This window comes from Siphateles boraxobius, unplaced genomic scaffold (assembly GCF_051911475.1).
Source record: "Siphateles boraxobius isolate OS27281-9 unplaced genomic scaffold, OSU_SipBor_1 25, whole genome shotgun sequence".
Taxonomy (NCBI): Eukaryota; Metazoa; Chordata; class Actinopteri; order Cypriniformes; family Leuciscidae; genus Siphateles; species Siphateles boraxobius.
In genome coordinates, this window is record NW_027508866.1 from 3,143,901 (window position 1) to 3,169,187 (window position 25,287).

The following is a 25,287-nucleotide window of genomic DNA, read 5'->3' on the forward strand; positions in this document are numbered from 1 at the left end:
GATTCCCTTGGAATTCCTTTTGGGGGTCATAAAGTTTTATGACCTAGCAAGAGGGAGAGTTACAGAAGATGATACTGTTAGGTAATCTTTCTTTAGAAATACACTTAAGATTTGAAGTTACAGACCAGTCTCCGATTACATCTATAGAATAAGACAAAACTAATTAGATATGCATGCATACAGGAAGGTTAGATACAATTCTGTGTTATATACATTAAGGACATTCCTATCCTAAGTTGCACACAAAGGACGTTTGTGTGGTGTGTGTGTGTGTGTATCCTTAGGGTATATTGTCCATCCCTGGTGTGCACCACGTGAGGGTTTGAGAACAACGGGGACCTGTTTCTTGATTGCGCAATGCGTCATAAATGGAGTTAATCAATGACCTGCTGGCAGACATTGGGGCACCATTTCACATGATTCAAGGTTTTGTGAATTAAACATATATGTGTTCATATTTGTTCAGTAGTGAAAGGAAAACAGGATTCGGTCAGTCGCTACATATTCCCCCTTTTCGTCGGATGAAGTCCCTGTGTGAACATCATCGGACGACAATCATCACAATGGCCGACTGGCAGGTGAATCCTGATGGTCATGTAGCAGGTGGACCATGGTAGTAGGGTAGCAGGTGGAACCTGATGGTAGGATGGCAGGTGGATCTTAAAGCTGAGGATTCAGCTCGATGAGGTTTGGCGTGGTCTCTGACTTGGCACCCCTTTCCGGGGATTCCGTCTGAGACCTTCAGGCACGGCTTTCGTGAGTTCGGCTGTGTCGCATCTGGTGGAGTCTTCTGTACAGAATGAATGCCACTCATAGTGTCAGAGTGTGGCTGATTACCTGTAGAGATGCACAGCACAATGTCGGCTGAGGTCCTAGGACCGCAGATGAAGTGTTCAGAACGGGAAGTCGAGACAGTGCTTGGATGGCTGTGTTGACCGGAGCAATGTCAATGAATTGGGACCCCCTTTCCTCGATCCAGAGTTCCAGTTCTGGATCTAAGGTGAAGTTGTAGTTCTTGAAGGATGGGAGTTCCAGTGCTGTCTGGTACTCTTTGCTCGGAAGATGGTACAATGCCAGATCATATGCGGAGACCAGCATAGTTAGCACAAGGCTTAAGGGTTTCAACTACGGTGGGATTCTACCCGTGGCTGGGCTGTCTTTTGAGGAGTTAACCTCCGCAAGCATGTCTGTTATCAGGGCTGTAACCAGCTGAGTTTGGGCAAAGTCATTCTGGAAGACAGTAAACAGCGGTTTCATGCAGTTCCTGGTCTGATTCAGCAGGATGCTGTGAGTGTTGAGAATGACCACGTTCCTCTCAATGTCTTGCCGATGGTTTGCAAAGATGCACTCTGCGTGGTGAGTTGCTCTTTTAGCTGTGAATGTTCAGTCTGAATTTCAACCACATGCTGTTTCACAGTGGCTATGTTTGCTGTGTGGACACTTGGCATACCAGTGTCGAACAGAGTTCTGGCGGCAGCTACGGGTCCGAGCAACGCTCCCAGGAACCATTTTGAGTGTTAGTTGGTGCTTAAGAGTCCTGATTGTGTAACAGTCACTTTCCCAAGTTGGTTGGACATGTGTTCGACCTTGGCCTTGGCGTGAGAGAGGGAGTCCTCTGTCCATCGGGCACTTGCCCAGCCGTATTGGGCTACGGTGCTGGGGTAGTGTGCTCTGTAGGCCTTGTGGGGCTGGATGAGTTGAACATGCGCTTGATGGGTGTAGGTCCTGCAGTCGGTGATCAGGAGTCTCAGTTGTTCTCTCGGTGGCAGCTGTCCTCTGGATGGCTGACAGCACGGCATGGCGAACCACAGCAGCAACCTGTTACAGACAACAGGGAGAGAGAGAAAGAAAGGGGAGGAAAAAGCCAGCGAGGGTTGTCTTTGGTTGGACAAGGCAGTCTTTTTATTTCATGGGTGGCAAATAGGTTTAGCTTGCCTAGGCCCATGTTTTGCCACATCTTACTGCTGGCATGTCGCTTGCTTCTGTGTATTGTCAGTGGCTCTGGTGCTGTGGTTTGCAGCGCATGATGCGTCATGGACGTACATTGGCCTTAACCCCCCTTTGCGCCGTTGCATTACACGTCTTTGCGTTGTGGTGTCAGACGGTGCACAAATAGAATGTAGCTCTGTGCACGCAGCATGTGCTTGGTGTCATGCCGTGTTCTGAGTAACTGGTTGTCAGTGAGTGTAGACGGCAGTCAAGGGTTGGTTGGAGGGGTCTGAGAGGTGGTGAAGCAAAGTCTTTATTGTGTCAGAAGCCCGCATGTTCGTTATGTTTGTGTTTGTAAACAGCGGAGCTAGCATAAACTGCTGTGAGGTAGACAGTTTAGGTTGTAAAGTTCTTATGCTGTGTGTAATCACTTCAAACTTCAGGGTGGGTGGGCAGGTTTGAAGTGACCACAGCTAGTCGTTTAGTGCGCCAGGCTTGGTGAGGGTATGGGTTTGGTCATTCAAGTCTTTGTCAAGGCCCGGTTGCCTTGAGTGTCCTTTCACCTTTTTCCAGTAGACAATCATGTTGTTTTTTCTTGTGATGTAATCGCAAGCCTGGAACCGGTGTTGGTGTGCGACAGGCATGTGGTTTGAAGTCTTACAGCCATTTTGTTTCCGGTCTGGAAGTTGGTATGGGAAACTGAGTCTGGCATAGTTAAAGTCTGTGCCCATAAGGAGTTCTTTGATGTTATGCGTCAACGCGATGTGCAGCGTTATAAGGATGGCTGCTACCTCAGCATATTGTGATGACTGCGGGCCCAACTTGTATGTCGGGCCCACGGTATGTCATTTACCTACAGCATGCCCGCACCTGATTGACGGGTGCCCTCATGGTGGTAGGAACATCCATCGATGTAGGCTGTGGGCATACCTTGACACGCATTCTCTTTAAAGTACCTGTGACAGGTCAGTTGTTGTTGTTGGGGTTTTTCTACATCCACCGTCGCAGCTGGTGTGTTATCAGAGCAGTTTTGGCAGGCTGCCAGGCCGTGGCCTAGCGCAGACTTGTGATTTTGAGCATAACGTGCCTCAACATTGCACCCCTGGAGGGCCATTAACCATGTGGTTATGCATGAATTGGTGACCACGCCATCTCGGATGCACTGGCTCCAATGGGCTCCAATGTAGTTGGAGAATCTCTGGATGGCCCATACAGTGCAGAGCAGAGCTTTTTCACAGTCTGAGAATTTAGTTTCTGGTGAGAGAAGTGTCTTGCTGGCATATGTAACGACTCCTTTGTCTTGATCATGCCTTTGGTACAGGCCAGCACTGAGACAGTGGTTGGAGAACCCAGCTTCTAGATAGAACTCTTTTTGTGGGTCAGAGTAAGCCAGACATGTAGCTGTGCATAAGTGTCGTTTTGAGCTCATTCAAGGTATTGTCTTTAATTTCTGTCCATACAAATGGGCAGTCAGTTTTCAGAAGGGCAGTTAGAGGTTTCGCAATGTCTGAGTAGCTTTTGCTGAGCTGCCGTGAGTAATTGCGCACCCATAGAAAGCTTGTAGCTTGAGATGTTGGTGGGTGGCTTGATGTTTTGAACAGCTTGAATACGGCTGGACTGCGGTTCGATGCCTTGTGATCCGATGAGTGGGGCCACATAGTTGACTTTGGTTCGACACCACTGTCCTTTGTGGAGGGCGTTCTTGGCGCCGGCAGTGGATAATTGGTTCAAAACAGTCTATCTCTTTCAGGTGGTCAGCCACTGTTGTGCTTTTCATGAGAGCATCATCAACGTAGATAAGGTTACCTCTCATTCTGGCATCTGGGCATGCTTTGTTCAGGAAGATGTTGAACTCAGTAGGTGAGTTGGCATAGCCTAACGGGTACCTGGTGAAAGTGACTTGTCTGTTGCCGAACGTGAATGCTAGCTAGTGCTGGTCTTCAGGATGCACAGGTATGGTCCAGAATCCAGAGGCCACATCAAGTGTTGAGAAGATTGTGGCTCCTCTGATTCTGGGTATTCCTTGCTCCAGCTGGGTCATGGGCCATCGGGACAGTGGCACCTGTTGATTCAGTTTCCTGCAGTCATTGGTGGGTCGCCACTTGCCGTTTGGTTTGAGGACGGGCCAGATGGGGGCAGAATGGGTGCTGTTGCATGGACGGATGACACCTTTTTCAAGCCTGGATACGATGATCTCTCGCACCGGTTCGTGTGAAGCGATGGGGATCTTGTACTGCCTGACAAAAGTGGGAGGAGCATTAGGGTGCGTTGGGATGCGCACAGTGTGGAGTTCGGTGAGACCACAATCTAAAGAGTCTTTGGCAAAGGATGCTTTGAACTTGTAAAGGACTTGTCTGAGTCTTTGTAGATCTGCATCATTTTTAATTGCGTCAGCGTCTTTTAGAATTTGCTGAACTTGAGACTCAAATCCTGGGAACGGCTCCTATGTTGGTGTGTCGTCTGTCGTGTTGGCAGGCAGAGGTGCAGCAGTGTCGTCAGTCCTGCAAGCAAGCTGTCTGGAGACTGTGTATACTGCAAGGTGTTGGTCCTCTGTCAGTGCTGTTCTGCATACCTGGTCTTTGTCCATTGGCATGACCGAAGTGACGGAGATTAGTTTGAAGGGTGCTGTGAACACTGTGTGGTTTGTGCTCCCTTCGGGTATCATTGAAGATGGGATGGGCCCAATGATTGGTAGTGTGAGTTCAAAGTCATGGAAGTCATGGCTCACTAGCCATCCCACCCGATAGACTTTTGGAATGGTGGTGTCCATCGCCACGCAGTTGTTGAAAAGGATGTAGACTACACGCGATGACACTTCAGTAAGGGGTGTGGCTTCCAGCGTGAGTCCAAGTTCAACACATTCGGGTGAAGGTTGAAAGAAGCCCAGCGTGTGGTTTAGGGTTTGACCACAATGCATGTTGAGCTGGACGGCGACCCCTTTGGTGTAAGCTGGTATCGAAGTGTCCTGTTCGTTGATTAGGGTGCCAACCTCTGGAATGGTCTGACCTGACAGGAGGTTCTCAGTGTTGGTTGGAACAACAGGGGGCTGTAAAGTCAATGGGGCCCACACTACCTCATTAATGATGTCCACATGAGCCTTGAGGTAAGTCAGGATGTCTACTTCAATGTAGACATCATGGGGCGGGTCCGGAAGGACCAGGAAGTAATGGGTCAGACACCGGTGGTTCCAGTTCAGGTTCAAAGCGCAGACACCTTTGGCCGTAACCATGGTTGATGGGTACGTGTTTAAAGGAAAACGGGTGCGCTTGCTGGCAGAAGGAAGGTCTGGTGTGTCTTAATGCGAGCATTGAATAGTGAGACACTGATGGCTGAGTGTTCATTTTTTAGGTGTGCATTGGGTGGATCAGACTCATACAATCAATTGTCAGGTGAATGTGAGCTAACTGTTCAAGCCTGATGTCATTTTGGCTGTATGACTGCACGTTCAGTTCACAAGTTTGAGGTGTAAGAGTTCGATCTTGTCTCTTAGCTTGAAATTGGAGTCTTTTTGAAAAGGTGAGATGAGATCACCGTAAGATGTGATGCTGTGTGTTCCCTGCTCACTTGCTTTTCCAACGTGATGTTCAGGAGGAGTTACCGGCCCACCCCCTTTTCGACCAGGTTGCCCAGGAATGTTGTCATTGGGGCAGGTGTGACGATCAATGGGTGGTTAGGACCGGGTTTGTGTGGCTGTCTGCGGGTGTAGATAGCCAAAACAGCATTTTCTGGTACCTTGGGATAGTGGTACCTGATATGAGGAAGTGTGCTGTCTCATTCAGGGTGTGCAGCTGTCAGCTGTGGAGCTTGGGTGATGCTGTCACCTTGTGATATGACAGTTAGCTCTGTGGTCTTTGGCTGAGGAGCAGTGTTCGGGGTGCTTGGCTCAGTCAGTTGGTAGACAGACCGGGCGTTGGTTTCAGTTCTTATGCTTAGACATAAGATGTGTGGTTTGTCTTTCTTGCGAGTTTTCTGTAAAGAAGCTCTTTCAGCACCTTCAGGATCTCTGCCCTCTCTGACGTGGCTGCACTGTTTTCATCTGATGTGGGCTCAGACTTGGGCTTACCAGTGGCATGTTGAGAGGGGTACCGATGCTGGCTTTCTGGGCTTGATGCTCCGGACAATGGGGATCGGCTTTTTCTGGGTCGCCGGCTGGCTTCCCAGGTGGCTCCACCCCTTGGGTTGTTGGATGGGTGTTGCCGGTCCCAGAATCTTTCAGAGCGTCCGCTCTGGTGCTTCGGTCGAGAACCATTGCGGTTGTACTGCCCTCTGCTGGCTTGGAACTGTCTTGACTCTCTGTACAAAGGTCTGTGGGGCGCCCTCTAGAGTCAGCTCTGAATAGTGTTCGGAGACAGGGAAGATGGTGTGGTTTTTTACAGTGTTTTTGGACACAGTCTTTTGCTTGACATAAGCTTTGTGGGCCAAGTCTCGTAGCTGTTGGGCAGACATGGTCCGTGAACAGGCCAGGTGATGACTCACTGTGGGATGCCGATTTCGGAGAAACAGAGTTCTGAAGTTGAAATCCTCTTCCATACATTGCTTGTTCCGTGCTCCGAAATAGGCTTGTCGGAATCGGCCGTAGTAGGTCTGTGGTGTTTCAAGTCTTGTCTGCTTGAGGTCCATGGCGATGGCTTGGTCTGATTCTGGATCAGAGAATGCTCGGATCAAAGCTTGTCGCAGCTGCTTGTAGTCAGTTTTGACAGTCTTTGTTTGACGGTCTAGGAAGCTGCGCACATCACCGCTGGATGTGATTCTTAACAGATACAAATTGTCCCAAGCTGTCAAGTTGGCGACAGTTTGCAAGTGAAAGTCAATGTCCTGTAGATAAGAGTGAATGTCATCACCTCCTGCAGGGTCTGGATTGAACGTATGGATGTTTCTGGCCAGCTTGTCGAGTTCTTTGGGGGCCATGCCGTGGTTAGCGGCAGGGGTTGTCTGGAAGCTGGCTGGTGACATCTTGAGCAATGGGCTTTTAACCCCCCTTTCAGCTTTGAGTTTGTGGCTGAAAGGTACGGACCGGCTGGTTAGGGGAAACTTTGTGGTGTGCGTTTCCCCTTCCCGGTCATTCTGCAGTCTATAAGAGTGTTTCAGTTCTCTGTGAACAATGTCAAGTTCGTTTTTTTAGATCGTGTCTCTGCTGAGTAAGCTCATGGATTTTAGCTCGGGCCGCTTGCAAGTGTTTTTCGCAGGCACTGGCTTTAATGCCACTTTCTTTGAGTTCAGTCTCTGCTCTCTCCAGGAGGGCGTCATTTTGTTGGAGTTTTGCCTCGAGTTCCACTCTGGCTTCTCTTTCCAACTGTTCTCTGTAGTCTGTGTCGAGGCGAAGATCTTGCAGGGCATATTGAAGTCTTTCTACTTCTTTCTGTAGCTCTGGATCTGTGTCGTCCTCTTTCTCGCGCTGGTTCTGGGTCTCGAGGAGGAGCTGATCAAGGCCACTTTGGGTTCGGGCCTGGTCCTTCCGGGCCTCCTCCGCTTGAAGCAGAAGCGCTGCTGCTTGTTGCTCCAGGTCGATGTTACTCCGTTCGCTGAGCCTTGCCTGGGGGACGAGGTTGTGTGCGATGCCTCCGACGATTCTGGCCCAGTCTTTGTAGTTGTAGCTCAGGGTTGGATCCAGGGCTATCAGCTTGCCCAGCGCGGTGTCCAGCTGCGTTTGGCTCAGATGCTGCAGGTCACTGGCGTCCTTGGGCAGGAAGGGGGTCGTCATGGCACTCGACCATGACTGTAGGACAGGAACATACTGGCTCACTGTGGGCGAGAGGAACACAACACACACGAACAAAGATACCAATGCAAGTCCGTTCTAAGCTTAACAAGCTATACTCATACGGGCTATGCCGTTCATGAGAATTTTGGGGCTAACTGATGTAAACAGTTAGCGAAGCCAATTGATTTGGGTCGACGAAGGACCCGAACTAGAGATTTGACAGGCAGTAGCCTACCGGGTCACGTGATGACACCGGCTGCGTAATTGTCACTCTATTCTATTATTTAGCTTCCTTGGTGGCTCTCACAGGTTACTGTCTCCAAGTGAAATGAAAGAAACAAATCACAACAGAACACAGAGATAGAAGTGATCAGAGTGAAAGGAAACAATGAAAATGAATAGGTCTGAAATGAACTGGGATGAATACTAACACTGGAAGTGTTAGGGAGAATAAGGAGGCCTAAGCCTACTACCGCTGATAGGGTTTAAGATAGGGCCTACGGGTGAGAGGGGTTGTCGGGATAGCAACTTAAGAAGGTGGGGCTTGGAGAAGAGATGGGCCAAACACTTAAAATATCCGGGAGATATCTAGTATTTTATGGCTCATAGGAGGTGGAATGGGTTTTTATTCAATTTAGTTTATTTGAGGTGAATTGAATCCACTCCGGTGAGAACCAGTGGCATGGTCAACCTCCCTGACGCTTCCCAAACACTCAACCGCAGTGTCCTCGGCCCTCCGTTACTCTGTGTCGCGTTGCGCCCTCCCAAACAGCCTTTGTGACTTTAAACACAACTCGGCAAAGCCAAGATGTCAACCGCCAGACAACACTACAAAATTGGGCTGTTCCCCAGAACCCTCCCGGAGGAGTGGCCTCTTTTTAGGCCCCGGTTTAGGTACTGGTCCCAGAAATTGCCTTTTTGTGTCGGCTGGACTGGTTGACTACCTTTGGAGTGCCAAATTGCTGATGTCAGCACTGCGGGCCGCAACGACGGACAGAGATAAAAGAAACCGAGATTCACGCACAGCCAGTGTTGGTAACGCTGATCGGACAACCCTGCTGGCCAGAACACCACCAGATATGACTTCAAATCACCAAGGGAGTACTACAATAGATACACAAAAGGATGAACAAGGGAAGCTTAAAGTAAATTAAGGCTTGTTTGTTTAAACCAAATTGAGTAATTATTTATGTAGCTAAAAGAGTCGAAAGTTTTACTAAATAATAATAAAAAGAGGGAATTATGATAATGTTGGTATTTATCAAAATAACCTAACCCAAAAGAGAGGAAAAATAATAAAAATCAAAATATGAAGAGACAGGATTCAAACACTGTAGATAGAAGCAGGCCGCAGTAGTGGGTTTTCACCACGAGGGGGCGTATTCCTTCTCTGTGCTTTGCCTGGGTAAACAGAACACTTGATTCAAATTCAAAACTTGTTAAAATTTAAAATTTAAAAGAAGCAGTAAAGAATTAAAAGGGAAATCAGAATGATATCCTATAATAGCTAATAACACCGTAAAGTATCATTAATAACTATAAAATAATCAAAAAGGGGAAGATGAGATGGATGCACAATTCAAAACAAAGTGAAAGGAGGAAAACGTGATACCGACTTAGTGAGGAAGGCCACGGGGTGGCGCTGTTTCCTCCACATGGATATTAGTGGCTGACAGGCAAACACGATGTAAATTTAAACTGGTTTAAAACCAAACTAAAATAAGCGTGAAAGGAGATTGAGAAATCAGGATAAAATTTTATAATAATTAACGACAACAGTAAAGTATCGTCAATAACTATAAAATAGTCAAAAGAGAAAAGTAGAAAACTAGATCAGATCTTTAATTGGGTAGCTAAACCAATTTTGACCAGGAGTTTACCGTTTTTGTTGAATATCACTGGGTTAACCACGAATTCAATAACGACATTATGTAAGGCCTTTTACCACTGAAGAGAGGAAACTCGCTCTCGATCAGATTTACGTCTTGCTCTGATAAAGAGATTCTCGTCTTTTTTCTAGGCGTTTAAATAATATTAACATGTACCAGCTGCAAAGAGTTTGCTTCGTCTTTACAGGGACAGGTATAATATTATGAACTGCGTTGCGCGACTTTCACTGGAGCGCGCATAAAAAAAAATATATATATATTAATACACAATATACTCATAGATTGAAACTGAATTTGCTCATAAAACAAAGTTTGAAATGCCCACCAAACTGTAGCGACAATGAGTCTTACATTAAATTAGCTCAAATTATATATAGGGAATTTTAATAATTAATCATGAATGATTAATATATTGCATATTACAGTTAAATTATCGAAGCTGAAAATAGATCGATTGTATATATGAATGATCACCATAATGGGTTATGGTTCGTCATTAATATATCAATAGTCTTATTACAGATCGATTATATGAGTTAGTCCAAACCGTGGGTTCGTGGAAAAACAGAGAGATGGATCAAAGCTGATAAAAATACTTTCTCAGGCCCTAGGCCCGGGCCCTTTCGGTACGTCGCTCGGGGCGGGCCCAGGGTTCACCGTGCAGAGTTTGGGGCCCCTGGGACATTTCTATAAAAATCCCACTCGCCCATTAAATGAATGTATTCGCCGCAGGGGTTTCGCGGACGCCGCTTCGGAAGGGCCGACCGACTAGGGGGCGCGGTTTTCCGACTTGCCACGGCCCCCTGGTGCGGGCGGGAAAGCTCGGCGGCCCTAGGGCCTCGTTCAGGGGCCGAAAGGTCAAAAAAGGGACCGTGAGTTAGGGTTAGCGTGACGGTTAGGGTTAGAGGCTGAAAATGTTTTGCCTTCGCTCAAGGGCCCGGTGCTTTCGGTACGTCGCTCGGGGCGGGCCCAGGGGTCAGCATGCCGAATTTGGGGCCCCGGGGACATTTTGAAAAAAATCCCACTCGCCCATTAAATGAATGTATTCGCCGCAGTGGTTTCGCGGACGCCGCATCGGAAGGGCCGACCGACTAGGGGGCGCCGTTTTCCGACTCCCCACGGTCCCCTGGTGCGGGCGGGAAAGCTTGGTGGCCCTGGGGCCTCGTTTAGGGGCCGAAAGGTCGAAAAAGGGACGCTCGTCCGCGAACCCGCTGCGCCGTTAAGTGGCCCGTGGGACGGCCCCCGTACGGAGACGCAGGGTCGTGGCGCATTTAGATTTGAGATTCTGACCCTCCAGGGGCCCCCGACTCAAGGCCCCGAAGCTTGAAAATCTGGGACCTTCCTAAAAAAAGTTTGCCACTTATAACCAACTTTCACTCAAAAGGCTCTTAGGGTACATGAGTGAAAGACACACAAGGCCGAGATTAGTGTTAAAAGGGCGGGAAAGTGTTGCCTTCGCTCTAGAGCCTTGCGCCTTCGGCATGTCGCTCGGGGCGGGCCCAGGGGCCACCGTGCAGAGTTTGGGGCCCCTGGCACATTTCCATCAAAATCCCACTCGCCCATTAAACGAATGTATTCGCCGCAGTGGTTTCGCGGACGCTGCTTCGGAAGGGCCGACCGACTAGGGGGCGCCGTTTTCCGACTCGCCACGGCCCCCTGGTGCGGGCGGGAAAGCTTGGTGGCCCTAGGGCCTCGTTCAGGGGCCGAAAGGTCGAAAAAGGGACGCTCGTCCGCGAAACCGCTATGCCTTTTGAATGGCTCGTGGGACGGCCCCTGTACGCAGAGGGAGGGTCGTGGTACCCCGATGCTACAGATTCCGACTCTCCAGGGGCCCCTGACGCGGGGCCCCGAAGCGTGGGGCCCTGGGGCCTTTAAAAAAAATCGCCCCTCCCCCGAAAAAAAATTAAAAGCCTGAAAGGGCCTTTTCAGTCTGAGAGGGAAACAGCCCTGAGAGAGGATTTCTGCACAGAGGCTGAGAAAAATTTGACTCTGCTCTAGCGCCCCCTGCTTTGGGTACGTCGGTCGGGGAGGGCCAAGGGGTCAGCTTGCTGAAATTGGGGCCCCTCGGACGTTTCTGTAAAAATCCCACTCGCCCATTAAATGAATGTATTTTGCCATAGTGGTTTCGTGGACACCGCTTTGGAACCGTCTAGTTGAGCTGAAAAGAATGATAAAAATATGAATTTTGGCCGTGTTTTCGCGGAGATATTAGCCGAAAACCATCGGGCACACTTCAAAATGGCGCTCGCTGATGACGTCACGATCTCGGGAACAAAATCGCTCATATCTCGGGAACGCGAAGACCCAGAGAGCTCAAATTCTGGTGATGAGGTCCCACGGGGGCCCTTAATCGAACCAGAGTGGTGGCGCGCCGCGGGGACGCCCCCTAGCGGATCACCGTTCGCTGGGGCCCCCGACTTTGAACGGCTATAACTCGGGGACCCGGGCGAGTTGGACCTCGGGGGTGGGCTCATTCGAAAGGGCCCGTCCAGCACTACGATCTATTAGAGTTTGGGGAACATTGAGCCAGGGGTTCTCGAGATATAAGCCGACAAAGCTGCGCCTTTGACTGGACGTAACTCCCTGGCCCCGAGGCCCTCGGGGACGGGGGTGGCCTCGTTGGACAGGGCTCCTCGAGGCCTACAGACGACCCGAGTTTGAAATTTTTTCGCTGTGTGGTTTTTGAGATATTCGTGAAAAACAAACATTCCCATACGTTCAGTGGTTATATGGCTGTCACCCATGTCTCCAACGGGACTTTCAGATGATTAAAAACTTCTTTTTCAGCCCCAACCACCTCTACTGTACTAAGCACACCCCACTGAACACATCTCACTAATTTTCAAGTCATTTCAGTGTTTAGTTTGCATTAAAACGAGTGTCCTCGAAACCACGTTTTGGTACTGTGATAAATGCTACGTGGGATAGGAAACATTTTCTGTGAAACACATTTTAATGAAAGTTCCAAATCACGATAAAAACTATTTTACTGCACTCAGGGGCCTCCCCTGAGTCCGTAACACCAAGTCCCATCCCATAATTCCACTGACCACGAACCCACTATTTTTTATAATACCCGGTACTGTCGGTTTTTTCGGGTCGAGATTTTGAGTTTCTCCAATCTTCTCGAAACTCTGGATTCTGATAGAGGGTGATGGGACTTAGACCTGAGTGCAAAAATGGAGGCTCTAGACCCTTCCTGAACAGAGCTATGGACATCCCACGTAGCATTTATTCAATAGTAAAAAATAGTGGGTTCGTGGTCAGTGGAATTCTGGGATGGGACTTGGTGCTACGTACTCTGGGGGGCCCCCTGAGAGCAGTAAAATAGTTTTTATCAAGAAAAAAACTCTGATCACTCTAGTGGTCAATCGGACAAATAGTGGGTTAGTGTGGGGCACGTGTGGCGCCCGACCAAGGACGAAGGCAGAACTGCTTAGGGTGGCCTCGGGCTTCGGGGCACTCCCGTCGGGGTCCCGCGTGGGTCGGGCGCCCAGGGAGGGTCGGCCGACGCCAAAAATTTCGGGGGGTCGGCGCGCTCGTCGCCGTGTCCAATCGGCCCAAGGACTGAATGGACGCTTTTTATTTTTATGGACTAGCTAGAGATAACCTTAAATGGAATTAATTTAGTTATCGAACAATCTATCGTTTGTCCAGCAAACGGCCGTAAGATTAACTTATCAATTTTCAACAAAAAGTATCTCTTTCTTATAATTCCAAAAAAGCTATTTTCTGGCCATGAAAAATCACCTTCTTGTTATTATAAAATTTAGGTTACTGAAATAGTAACGAATTGTAAAGCTTTGTAGCTAAAGGGTCGAACATTTCATTGACTTTGTAAAAATGAGCACTTTAGACAATTAGCAATCAAGAATATAATGGTTTTAATAAAATTAAACTACGGATACAGAATTCTACATTTAAACCCGGGATACATGTATGTACAATAAACAGTAAAACTAACGAGACAAACGAATAACAACGGGAGTGAGAGAGAGAGAGAGATTGAGTGAGAGAGAGAGAGAGAGAGAGAGAGAGAGAGAGAGAGAGAGTGAAATATATATATATATATATATAGAGAGAGAGAGAGAGAGAGAGAGAGAGAGAGAGAGAGAGAGAGAGAGGATGAGAAAGTGAAACTAACGGTCAGGATGAGAGAGATCACCGGGGTGATCGCAGCATGGCAAAAATCACAGACAATAACCCTTAGAGAGGCAACAAGAAATTACATCAATCAAATCAAATAAATAACCTATACTTGCGTATGCGTATGGTTCTCTTTGTGTTGCTGAGGAACGCAGAGTCGTATGCGTGTTTGTCCTTCGGCGCTATAGGCTTGTTCTCTCGTGTCTTCCGCGCCGAGCAGACTCGCGGGAAGTTTTAAAGGTTCACCGAACGTGAAGTTACCAAGGAAATAGTTCAGAGTTCATCTCCCTCGGGAGGGAGAGGCGAAGAATGAAAATAAAACTTAGTAAAGAAAGGAAAAGAAAAGAAACGCGGTGTAAAGCTCCCTAAGGAGCCATGGGACCGGAAACCTCTCACAGGGAAAGTGCTCTCTTAGAAACTTGTCAGTGTCTTATAGAGAGGAGGGGTTCACGCCTGCTTCGCATATGTGAACCAATCATCTTAGAGCATCTCGAGCGGGAAAAGTTCTTCTTTGTCTTGTCAGGATAATTTAAGATGGTATAACATTTTGTCATTTCTAGCCAGAAAGGATTGTACACACAGAACAATACATTTTACTGTAATATCCTATGTATGACTTGTTTAGTCAAAACAAGACGGTCAAACAGGTACCAAGAATGGCCGGAAAGAGTAGAAGAAACATAAAGTTACATTCATATGCAGAATTACAAACATTTAATGTTCACTCACATGACTAAAAAGCCATAATACCGGCTACCATGACCTAGGAAAGATCAAATTCATGTTTATACATTTCTTAAGGCGAGACACTACAGGTGAATAGGGTATTTTTTTTAACTAGCAGATATCACCATGAAACTTTGCCAGTTGATTACCTACATTAAGATGAGAAAAAAATGTATTACAAGTTTTCTGTAATTTAATGTTTAAATATGCAAATTAGACATTATCTAATTAAATATGCGCAAATCTGCATATATTTTAAAAAACGAAATCTGAGTATTGGATAAAGCCAGGTTCAAAATTATTTTTTCATTGTGTTCACATATTAGATGGGAAAAAAATTACAGAGGGATTTATGGATATCTACTTTTGTTATCCTGTAAATCAGAATATACTGCCAATAGCCTTAAAAAAATGATTTTCGACATGTTTTTTGGAATAAAATGTTATGTAAATCAGGCTAAGAATAATATATTTACAAATCCCTCTGTAAATGTCTTCATAATATAACTAGGTACAAGACTGGAAAGTTTGGTGTATATAGGTGCTACTGACGTGGAGATTTCGGACTTGGAGTGAGAGAGAAAAGTCATTTTGAGAAAACGGGCTTTAAAGAATTAGCATCAGCCAATGAGATCGCGCATTTAGAGTAAAATCCCCCCTTTTACTTTCGCGATTGGTTGCTGATAAAAAGGAAATGACCATATTTGGATCCGGCAGTATTGTACAGCAGAGAGCAAGCTTTCTAACGGTGTGTGTGATGACAGAGTGCAGATCGCGATCGCGGAGCAGAAGGATGATTTATAACGACAACTTTTGATGAGTTTATGAGAAATCTACAGACGCAAACAGGCAAAGTGTAGTAAAATAAAGACCTAAATGTGTATTTCTGACTTTTTTTCACCACAAGTCTGAAAGAAGACATGTTATTGAAGACAAATATCCTAAAATCTCAAAATTGACCAGTGAAAAAAAAACGATGTTTTTGCCTACCGTGTCTCGCCTTAAGTGGTTATACTTATAGAAAATATCAGATTGCAGAGTCTATTCTTCTTTCTTTATCAGAATTCAAGTGGGAGCTGTGATTCCCTTGGAATTCCTTGTGGGGGTCATAAAGTTTTATGACCTAGCAAGAGGGAGAGTTACAGAAGATGATACTGTTAGGTAATCTTTCTTTAGAAATACACTTAAGATTTGAAGTTACAGACCAGTCTCCAATTACATCTATAGAATAAGACAAAACTAATTAGATATGCATGCATACAGGAAGGTTAGATACAATTCTGTGTAATATACATTAAGGACATTCCTATCCTAAGTTGCACACAAAGGACGTTTGTGTGCGGGTATGTGTGGTGTGTGTGTGTGTGTATCCTTAGGGTATATTGTCCATCCGTGGTGTGCACCACGTGAGGGTTTGAGAACAACGGGGACCTGTTTCTTGATTGCGCAATGCGTCATAAATGGAGTTAATCAATGACCTGCTGGCAGACATTGGGGCACCATTTCACATGATTCAAGGTTTTGTGAATTAAACATATATGTGTTCATATTTGTTCAGTAGTGAAAGGAAAACAGGATTCGGTCAGTCGCTACTCGGGATTTGAACCCGGGACCTCTCGCACTCGAAGCGAGAATCATACCCCTAGACCAACGAGCCTGCCTGACACTGTATGGGGCTACTTGCGTACACTTGTACAGTCACCGAACGCTGGCCTCAAACAGAATGAGCAGGCACTAGTTTTAATAAGAGCGTTTGTCGTTAGGGAGCCGTACTCTCTGGCAGGCAGCGATTCAGAGTACGTTCTGTGAAGGAAATAAACGCTTGTCATCTGACTGGCTGCTTGTTCTGAAACTGCTGGGCTGGTCCGGGATTTGAACCCAGGACCTCTCGCACCCAAAGCGAGAATCATACCCCTAGACCAACGAGCCTGACTGACAATAGATTCGCGTACACTTGTAGAGTCACTGAATGCTGGCCTCTTACAGAATGGGAAGGCACTAGTTTTAATAGAAAGCGTTTGTCGTTAGGGAGCCACACTCCCTGGCAGGCAGCGATTCTGAGTTCGTTCTGTGCAAGGAAATAAGCGCTTGTCATCTGGCTGAATCTTGGCTATGTTGTAGTACAGATGAACACAAGCAGTAGTAAGGGTTTCAAAAACATGACCGTTTTGAGTTTGGCTCAGTGCTGCAAAAGGAAGGATCCAACCTTGTTGCTCTCGCTGCTTGGTCTGAAATCCCCGGGCTCGTCCGGGATTTGAACCTGGGGACCTCTCGCAGCCAAAGCGAGAATCATAACCCTAGACCAACGAGCCTCTTTTACATTAAGTCTTTCGGGAGGGCGCCAGAAATTCAGTGAAGCCCATCTCAAAGACGGAACACGACCTGGCGTCGAGATAAGAAAGTGTAGTTGTTGGAGCGTTAGAAACCCCGGTAACACTTTACGGTAAGGGTACATGAATTATCATGAATTCATGTATAAATTAATGCATGAATTCTGCATTCATTCATGCATTAATATCTCATGAATCATCAGGGACTAACACAAGTTCAACGTTTTTCATTCATGATTTCATGGATAAACAACACCTTAATTAAAACATTAACTAAGATGAGCACATCATCATGAATTATGATTTATTACGCATGATCATTATGTTTTCTTTGTTCTTTGTCTAGGTCAGTGACCTAGTCAACACTTTAGTTGAGGGGCCACACACATGATGAAGTCATTGGTAGATAATGCTTAGTTAATGATGACTACTGTATTGGACAGACCCCAAAATAGACCAATCAGAACTCATAGCACACAAATTCTGTTGACATTCAAATACAGTAGTCATCATTAAACGCCTGATTAAGATGAGAATCTCTTTATCAGAGCAAGACGTAAATCTGATCGAGAGCGAGTTTCCTCTCTTCAGTGGTAAAAGGCCTTACATAATGTCGTTATTGAATTCGTGGTTAACCCAGTGATATTCAACAAAAACGGTAAACTCCTGGTCAAAATTGGTTGAGCTACCCAATTAAAGATCTGATACATTTAAATGTAAATCTAATACATAAAAATGTTTATGTGAGTAACAACAGACGGAAATTCCTGTTGTTTCACATCTGCGTGTTTTCACAGCGAAAAAATCCTGTTTCGCACTCATGTGCAGTACAGCACCGAAAGATCCACAGAGATCTGCTTGTTTATTTGTGATTTATTGCAGGGAATCAGCGCACGACGCGAGCTGAAAGCTCTTAGTTTGAATCACATTAAAGTCGGTTTTAATTCCGCTTGCTAAACACCAGAGGGCGGCCTTTAAGTGTTTAGGAGTCTCGAATTACGCCCCGCCTTCTGACTTCAGCCTGCATGAGCGCAATAACGCCATCTTGTGGCAGTTTCAGATAATGCTCTCTTTACTGCTGAATTCATTTCCCTGTGAATTAAGGGAATTCATTTCCCTGTCTAAATTCTCAATAATTATTTGCATTTAGAGCTCTGCTCGTGCGAATATTATTTTGTGTTAGACAAATTTTTCTGCTTTTGACTGGTACATTTACTTTGAGTTTGGTTCAAGACAAGATTTGAATTAAAACTTAAACTAAATCCCAGCACAGCCAGAGAGAGCCCAAGTCGACTCACTCAACTCTCCTTGGCTGCGTTCCAAACCGCATACTTCCCTACTATATAGTATGGGAAAAAGAGTAGGCGAGCAAAAAAGTACGTTCGAATCCTCAGTATTCATAAAAGAGTAGGCGAGGATTACCTGGTTGACGTACTAATTATCGCGAGATTTGGACGATAGTGCGTTCCAATATGCCTACTTTCCTACTATATAGTAGGCGAAAACAGTACGTGAAAGAAGCAGTACGTTCGAAACATCAGTATTCCTAAAAGAGTAGGCGAGAAGTTCCCGGATGATCTCCTGCTTTCGCCCAGACATTTGAGTGCTTTTCAGCTTGTACTCATCTATCCCAGGAGGCCACGCGAGAGGATACGATATAAAAAAGAACAAGAAGAAGTAGATATTTCATACTCAAACATGACGGAAAGGGTGGACGAGAGTGTTTTCAAATGTGAGTATTACAAATACAAACCAAATCGCATGTGTTGAACTAACTTTCTGTACAGTAAATTGTTGAACTGTTGAAGGTGCAAAGACGCTATATAATATGGTAAATTTGTGATTTTGCCGTAAATCACATTTTATTGGATAGAGGAGCTCCATAAGGACACATACGTCTTTAAACTGTATTTGCATACATTTAAAACCGTATACATCTGAAATACCATTACTAAATATTTATTCAAAATCTGGCAAGATTACTACGTGTAACTGATATGAAATAGACATCTGAGTGACGTGTGTGTACTATTGTTTAGGAGAATTCACTGTTGTTAACACTGCTTTTATTAGTTTAATGCATTTTACATAAAGTAACTAAACATAAGTAATCTATTTCATTTATCCATTAGTACTGTTGAAAAATTGTTGAACATTTATGATGGATAAAAAGCTATTTATTAGCAACAACCTCAACATGTAAATGTAGTATTGAGCTCATAAATCACAGAGGTAACGTGAGTCTTGTCTGGATGTTACAGGGACGGATGAGCACACGCGGCTGCTTATCCGGTGGAGAGTGGCTCATGAAGCGCTCTTCACCGGAAAGCGTAATGCTGCCATCAAAGGCTTTGAGTGAGTATACAGAAATATTTAAAAATCAATTGAATACTTTATTTGCAGTACATTTCAATTATTGTATTTTCAAACAGAGATATAACTTGATTTCTCTCTTGCTGCAGATCTTTTGTGGAGGAGCAGAGCCTGCAAGGCAGGGTGACGGCGGCGTTTGTTAAAAAAAAAAGGGAAAACCTGAAACAAAAATACAAAGTAAGATCATTTTGTTACTTCTAATACATAAATTAAATGATTAAATATTGTGCTGTTAAAATGACTGCTTTTGTATCATGCTTGTGCATTTTTGCAGGATCTGAAATGTCCGCAGACGGGGGTGAGCACTGAGGATGGAGAGCCCACAGCAGCATCCTGGAAGTGGTACACTGCCATGGATGAGGCAATTGGGGGCAGACCCTCCATCTCTCCTCCTGCCCTCGTTGCCTCATGTGGGCCGGATGCTGCTGTGGTCTCTTCATCCTCAGTGAGGCCAGAGACAGCAAGAGCTAGGAAAAGGGCTATAGATGTGGAGGAGCTGATCCGGGACATGGAGGAGCGAGAAGAGGAGAGAGAGCGGAAGGCAGCAGAGAGGGAGGAGAGGCTGTGGAGAGAAATGGAGGAGAAGGAGGACAGAAGAGAACGGGAGAGACGAGAGAGAGAGGAAAGACAAGAAAGAGAAGTAAGAGAAAGAGAAGAGAGATGGCACCGGGAGGCAGTCGAGAGAGAGGAAAGGAGAGAAAGAGAAACCAACGAAAGGGATGAAAGGTTCCTTTCTGTTCTTCAGATGCTCGCCAAAAAATAAATTATTTGACAAAAAACAGCTTCTGATCTTTTGCACATTTGGGTTGATGTGAATTAAATTTGTGAATAAAAATGGGAATCTATATATAGATACGGTACTGATATATATATACACACAGTACTGTGCAACAACTACAAATGGTGGCCTAAGAATTTTGTACAATAATATGTATATAAAACAAACTATTTCTAGGCATTCACAGTACATTATAGACTTCTAGAAATTTTGTGATACTTTAAGATTGTAATCAAATTCATAAACTAAATATTTATGAAACGTTGATTAATAATTAGTGAATGTATGGTGTAATGTAAGAAGAAAAAACACTTTAAAACACTGGTTTTACTGGAGTGTATTATATGACTTTTAAAGGTTTACAGAGTTCATGCAAGGATCTTAAAGGCAGGTCATGGAGGGTTAAGTTCCAGCACACCTGTCAGTAAATTTCAAGTAGTCAGTTATTAATTGGTTTAAATTGATTCAGGGGTGTATAATTAGGGTTGGAAAAACTCTGCTGGATAATAGCCCTCCATGACCAAAGCTGAACTTGAGACTGTTTACACAAATTACTCACAGTAAAATAGTGACTAAAGGGTTACTTAACCCAAGCAAATAAATCATAATAGTAATAATTCAATAGTCATTATTTACTCGCCTTGATGTTGTTTGATCCCTCTGTTTTTTGTTTTCCTGAACACAAAAGGTGATTTTGGTCAGGTTTGTACTGTTTGGTTTAATACAATATCAGTCAATGGACTTTCAGAAGCATCATTAAATAATGCCAGGAAGCTTCTGAAAGTTGGGCTCCATTGACTGATATTGTATGAAACCAGCAGAACAAACTTGACAAAAATTCCCTTTTGTATTTAAACAATAAAAAACATTAAATAAGTAAATAGTAAACCGTAAACAATTGCTGTATTTATATGTTGAGGTGAACTAACCCTTTAACCCACCAAATATAAATTGTAGTAAATTTATGTATGCATTTTGCATTATAGTAATTCCTTGACAAACTAAGCAGCTTTGACCGTTTATGCCCATGACTGGTTCAAAAAATGCTTTACAAATATCAATCACATTTATGCATTTGACATATTTTTTATCGAAAGTGATTAACTCCATTTATTTACAGGGACAATGACCCTGGACAAACCTGGAGTAAAGAGCCTTGCTGATTGACCAGCAATCTTCTTCTAACCAGTTCATTGGTTTATCCCTCTACACTACAAAAGGTTTTAAAGCTCTAACAAATATTTGCATGTAATTGTAAACCTATAAAATGACATTTGTCAAGAAACTGAATGCTGACAACATGAATTTTAAAACATTTTTATCTTTCTTAATGTTTTAAAGGTAGTCATGCTCATGGAGAGCCGGCACAGGGATGTTTGGAGCAGACACTGCAGCAGCCAGATTGTCCCGCACTTGTTCTCCCACTCTTGCTTCAAGGTTGTGGGGATCAGGGGGGCCGTCATCATGGTCTTCCTCATCCTCTGGCTCAACGATGTCCCCATTGGCTATAGCGAGATTGTGAATCACAGCGCAGCACGCAACAATCTCAGGCACGAAGGCAGGGCTCACCTCCAAGGCCTTGAAGAAAATGCAGCGCCAGCGTGTCTTCAGCATCCCAAAAGCTCTCTCCACGATGTTGCGGGCACGGGAGTGCTTGCTGTTGAAACGCGCCTGCACAGGGTTCTGCACCGGCTCTCTGTACGGGGTGATGAGGCAGATGGGTGCACTCAGGCAAGGATAGCCTCCATCCCCGAGGATGCACTTGCCTGCAGGTGGATAAAGGCCGCCAGCATACACTGGACTGTTCCTCAGCACCCTGGCATCGTGCACAGACCCAGGATACCCCACAAACACATCAAGGAATTTCCCCCGGTGATCAGTGATGGCCTGGAGTTGGATGGAGTGAAACAGCTTTCTGTTGAAGTAGCAGTAAGAGTTATTTTTTAGGAGGTTTGATACGGATATGACAGCCGTCTATTGCACCAACTGCTCTGCTGAAAGCTGGTGAGAAAGACAGCTGTGCAAATCCTGCTCCCACTGCCTCCAGGTCATCTCCGGTCGGAAAGCAGATCACCCTCCTCAAAATTCCCATGATGGCCTTGCTCACTCTGTGCACAATGTTATACACAGAGGTCTTTGGGATGTCGAAGGCCTGTGATACCACCCTGTAGGATGCTGCGTGGGCCAGCCAGTGCAGGAACACAAGGACCTCAATCTCCCGTTCCCATCCATGGTCCGATTCCAGTCTGACTGCAGCAATCAGGGACCTGATGGACGGCAGAGACAGGCGAAGGTGGGCTGGGTGGTCAGCTGCTTCATCAAGATAAAGCCGCAGAATGGGAACCGCTCTATTGAGATGGCAGTATGATGTGGGGTTCACCGCCTGTAAATACATCATAGTTTGTTAGAACAAAAAGCTTGAATTAAGCAATGTTTCATATGGTATTGACTTGTATATGTATTTCTTTATAGTGATATGCTATCTTTTATTCATTCATTTATTTTTATTCATGTTTCATATTAAATATTTATTCATGTTTCAATAAAATATTCATTTAATTAATTCTTGCATTAATCATTGCTTGAAGGAAATTGTATGTATTCACATCAGCTGCATTTGTCTAGTGTGTATTCATACATCTATGTCATATGACAATACAACAGTTTGCTTGTTTTACCAAAATATATCATTTTAATTAAGAAAATGTTAAATAATTAAGTTGGTCAGCATTTGTCATTATTGTGCATAAGTGTTGGGGTGGGCTAGTAATGCAATTCATTCTGGGGTAATCTTAATTTTTTAAGTAGTAATACTTGCTTTGTTTGAGTATAAAATCATCAGTCTTCTCCAAAGGCGAGATCTCCGAGCAGCAGCCCGACGTCTCCTTTGTCCACACATTCGTCTAGCTATTGCAGACATGCCAAACATTTCAGACGCTGATGAAAACAGTTCTAGTTTGGTTGTACTGATGCAGTGAGATGTCGGTGCACCTGTTGCTCATAACTTTTAAATTGTTGCGCTTGTGATAACGACATAGGTCACATGATAACGTCAACATGGCGTATGATGTCCGGATCGCATTCATACTCAACGAGATTTGGCTATGAAGTACCTACTCTTTTCGCGCTCGTTGAGTAAGTACTCATTGAAATTAAGTACCTACTCATTGAGTATGCGGTTTGGAACGCAGCCCTAGTCTCTCTGTCCAATTCTGTTTGAATTGCCTATTTCTACTTTTCTCTTTTGACTATTTTATAGTTATTGACGATACTTTACTGTTGTCGGTAATTATTATAAAACTTTATCCTGATTTCTCAATCTCCTTTCACGCTTATTTTAGTTTGGTTTTAAACCAGTTTAAATTTACATCGTGTTTGCCTGTCAGCCACTAATATCCATGTGGAGGAAACAGCGCCACCCTGTGGCCTTCCTCACTAAGTCGGTATCACGTTTTTCCTCCTTTCACTCTGTTTTGAATTGTGCATCCATCTCAACTTCCCCCTTTTAATTATTTTATAGTTATTAATGATAATTTACGGTGTTATTAGCTATTATAGGATATCATTCTGATTTCCCTTCTAATTCTTTCCTGCTTCTTTTAAATTTTAAATTTTAACAAGTTTAGAATTTTGAATTTGAATCAAGTGTTCTGTTTACCCAGGCAAAGCACAGAGAAGGAATACGCCCCCTCGTGGTGAAAACCCACTACTGCGGCCTGCTTCTTCTATCTACAGTGTTTCAATCCTGTCTCTTCATATTTTGATTTTTATTATTTTTCCTCTCTTTCGGGTTAGGTTATTTTGATAATTACCAACATTATCATAATTCCCTCTTTTTATTATTATTTAGTAAAACCTTCGACTCTTTTAGCTACATAAATAATTACTCAATTTGGTTTAAACAAACAAGCCTTAATTTACTTTAAGCTTCCCTTGTTCATCCTTTTGTGTATCTATTGTAGTATTCCCTTGGTGATTTGAAGTCATCTCTGGTGGTGTTCCGGCCAGCAGGGTTGTCCGACCAGCGTTACCAACACTGGCTGTGCGTGAATCTCGGTTTCTTTTATCTCTGTCCGTCGTTGCGGCCCTCAGTGCTGACATCAGCAATTTGGCACTCCAAAGGTAGTCAACCAGTCCAGCCGACACAAAAAGGCAAGTTCTGGGACCAGTACCTAAACCGGGGCCTAAAAAGAGGCCACTCCTCCGGGAGGGTTCTGGGGAACAGCCCAATTTTGTAGTGTTGTCTGGCGGTTGACATCTTGGCTTTGCCGAGTTGTGTTTAAAGTCACAAAGGCTGTTTGGGAGGGCGCAACGCGACACAGAGTAACGGAGGGCCGAGGACACCGCGGTTGAGTGTTTGGGAAGCGCCAGGGAGGTTGACCATGCCACTGGTTCTCACCGGAGTGGATTCAATTCACCGCAGGTAAACTAAATTGAATAAAAACCCATTCCACCTACTATGAGCCACAAAATACTAGATATCTCCCGGATATTTTAAGTGTTTGGCCCATCTCTTCTCCAAGCCCCACCTTCTTAGGTTGCTATCCCGACAACCCCTCTGACCCGTAGGCCCTATCTTAAACCCTATCAGCGGTAGTAGGCTTAGGCCTCCTTATTCTCCCTAACACTTCCAGTGTTAGTATTCATTCCAGTTCATTTCAGACCTATTCATTTTCATTGTTTCCTTTCACTCTGATCTCTTCTATCTCTGTGTTCTGTTGTGATTTGTTTCTTTCATTTCACTTAGAGACAGTAACCTGTGAGAGCCACCAAGGAAGCTAAATAATAGAATAGAGTGACAATTACGCAGCCGGTGTCATCACGTGACCCGCTAGGCTACTGCCTGTCAAATCTCTAGTTCGGGTCCTTCGTCGACCCAAATCAATTGGCTTCGCTAAATGTCTACATCAGTTAGCCCCAAAATTCTCATGAACGGCATAGCCCGTATGAGTATAGCTTGTTAAGCTTAGAACGAACTTGCATTGGTATCTTTGTTCGTGTGTGTTGTGTTCCTCTCGCCCACAGTGAGCCAGTATGTTCCTGTCCTACAGTCATGGTCGAGTGCCATGACGACCCCCTTCCTACCCAAGGACGCCAGTGACCTGCAGCATCTGAGCCAAACGCAGCTGGATCCAACCCTGAGCTACAACTACAAAGACTGGGCCAGAATCGTCGGAGGCATCGCACACAACCTCGTCCCCCAGGCAAGGCTCAGCGAACGGAGTAACATCGACCTGGAGCAACAAGCAGCAGCGCTTCTGCTTCAAGCGGAGGAGGCCCGGAAGGACCAGGCCCGAACCCAAAGTGGCCTTGATCAGCTCCTCCTCGAGACCCAGAACCAGCGCGAGAAAGAGGACGACACAGATCCAGAGCTACAGAAAGAAGTAGAAAGACTTCAATATGCCCTGCAAGATC

General features: G+C 45.0%; 1 protein-coding gene, 1 non-coding gene and 1 pseudogene across 3 annotated transcripts; 1 reads left to right on the top strand and 2 right to left on the bottom strand.

Annotated features, from left to right (window-relative positions):
* Positions 1-6,141: 6,141 nt before the first annotated feature.
* On the bottom strand, positions 6,142-7,630 carry LOC143750713 (uncharacterized; annotated as a pseudogene).
* Positions 7,631-16,248: 8,618 nt separating this feature from the next.
* Positions 16,249-16,320, bottom strand: trnap-ugg (transfer RNA proline (anticodon UGG)). Its single transcript has one exon. It is a non-coding gene; the product is annotated as a tRNA-Pro (tRNA).
* A 1,800-nt stretch (positions 16,321-18,120) lies between these two features.
* LOC143749651 (uncharacterized) lies at positions 18,121-21,788 on the top strand. Of its 2 annotated transcripts, none has more exons than XM_077242074.1 (6): positions 18,121-18,453; positions 18,983-19,076; positions 19,184-19,271; positions 19,369-19,734; positions 20,993-21,092; positions 21,214-21,788. In XM_077242074.1, exons 1-5 carry the CDS (start codon positions 18,420-18,422, stop codon positions 20,999-21,001), a joined length of 591 nt encoding a protein of 196 aa, XP_077098189.1. In that variant the 5' UTR covers positions 18,121-18,419; the 3' UTR covers positions 21,002-21,092; positions 21,214-21,788. The 2 variants fall into 2 exon arrangements, with proteins under 2 accessions (XP_077098189.1, XP_077098188.1); XM_077242073.1 differs by having other exon boundaries at positions 18,127-18,453; positions 19,369-19,820; positions 21,214-21,783.
* The last annotated feature ends 3,499 nt before the right edge of the window (positions 21,789-25,287 follow it).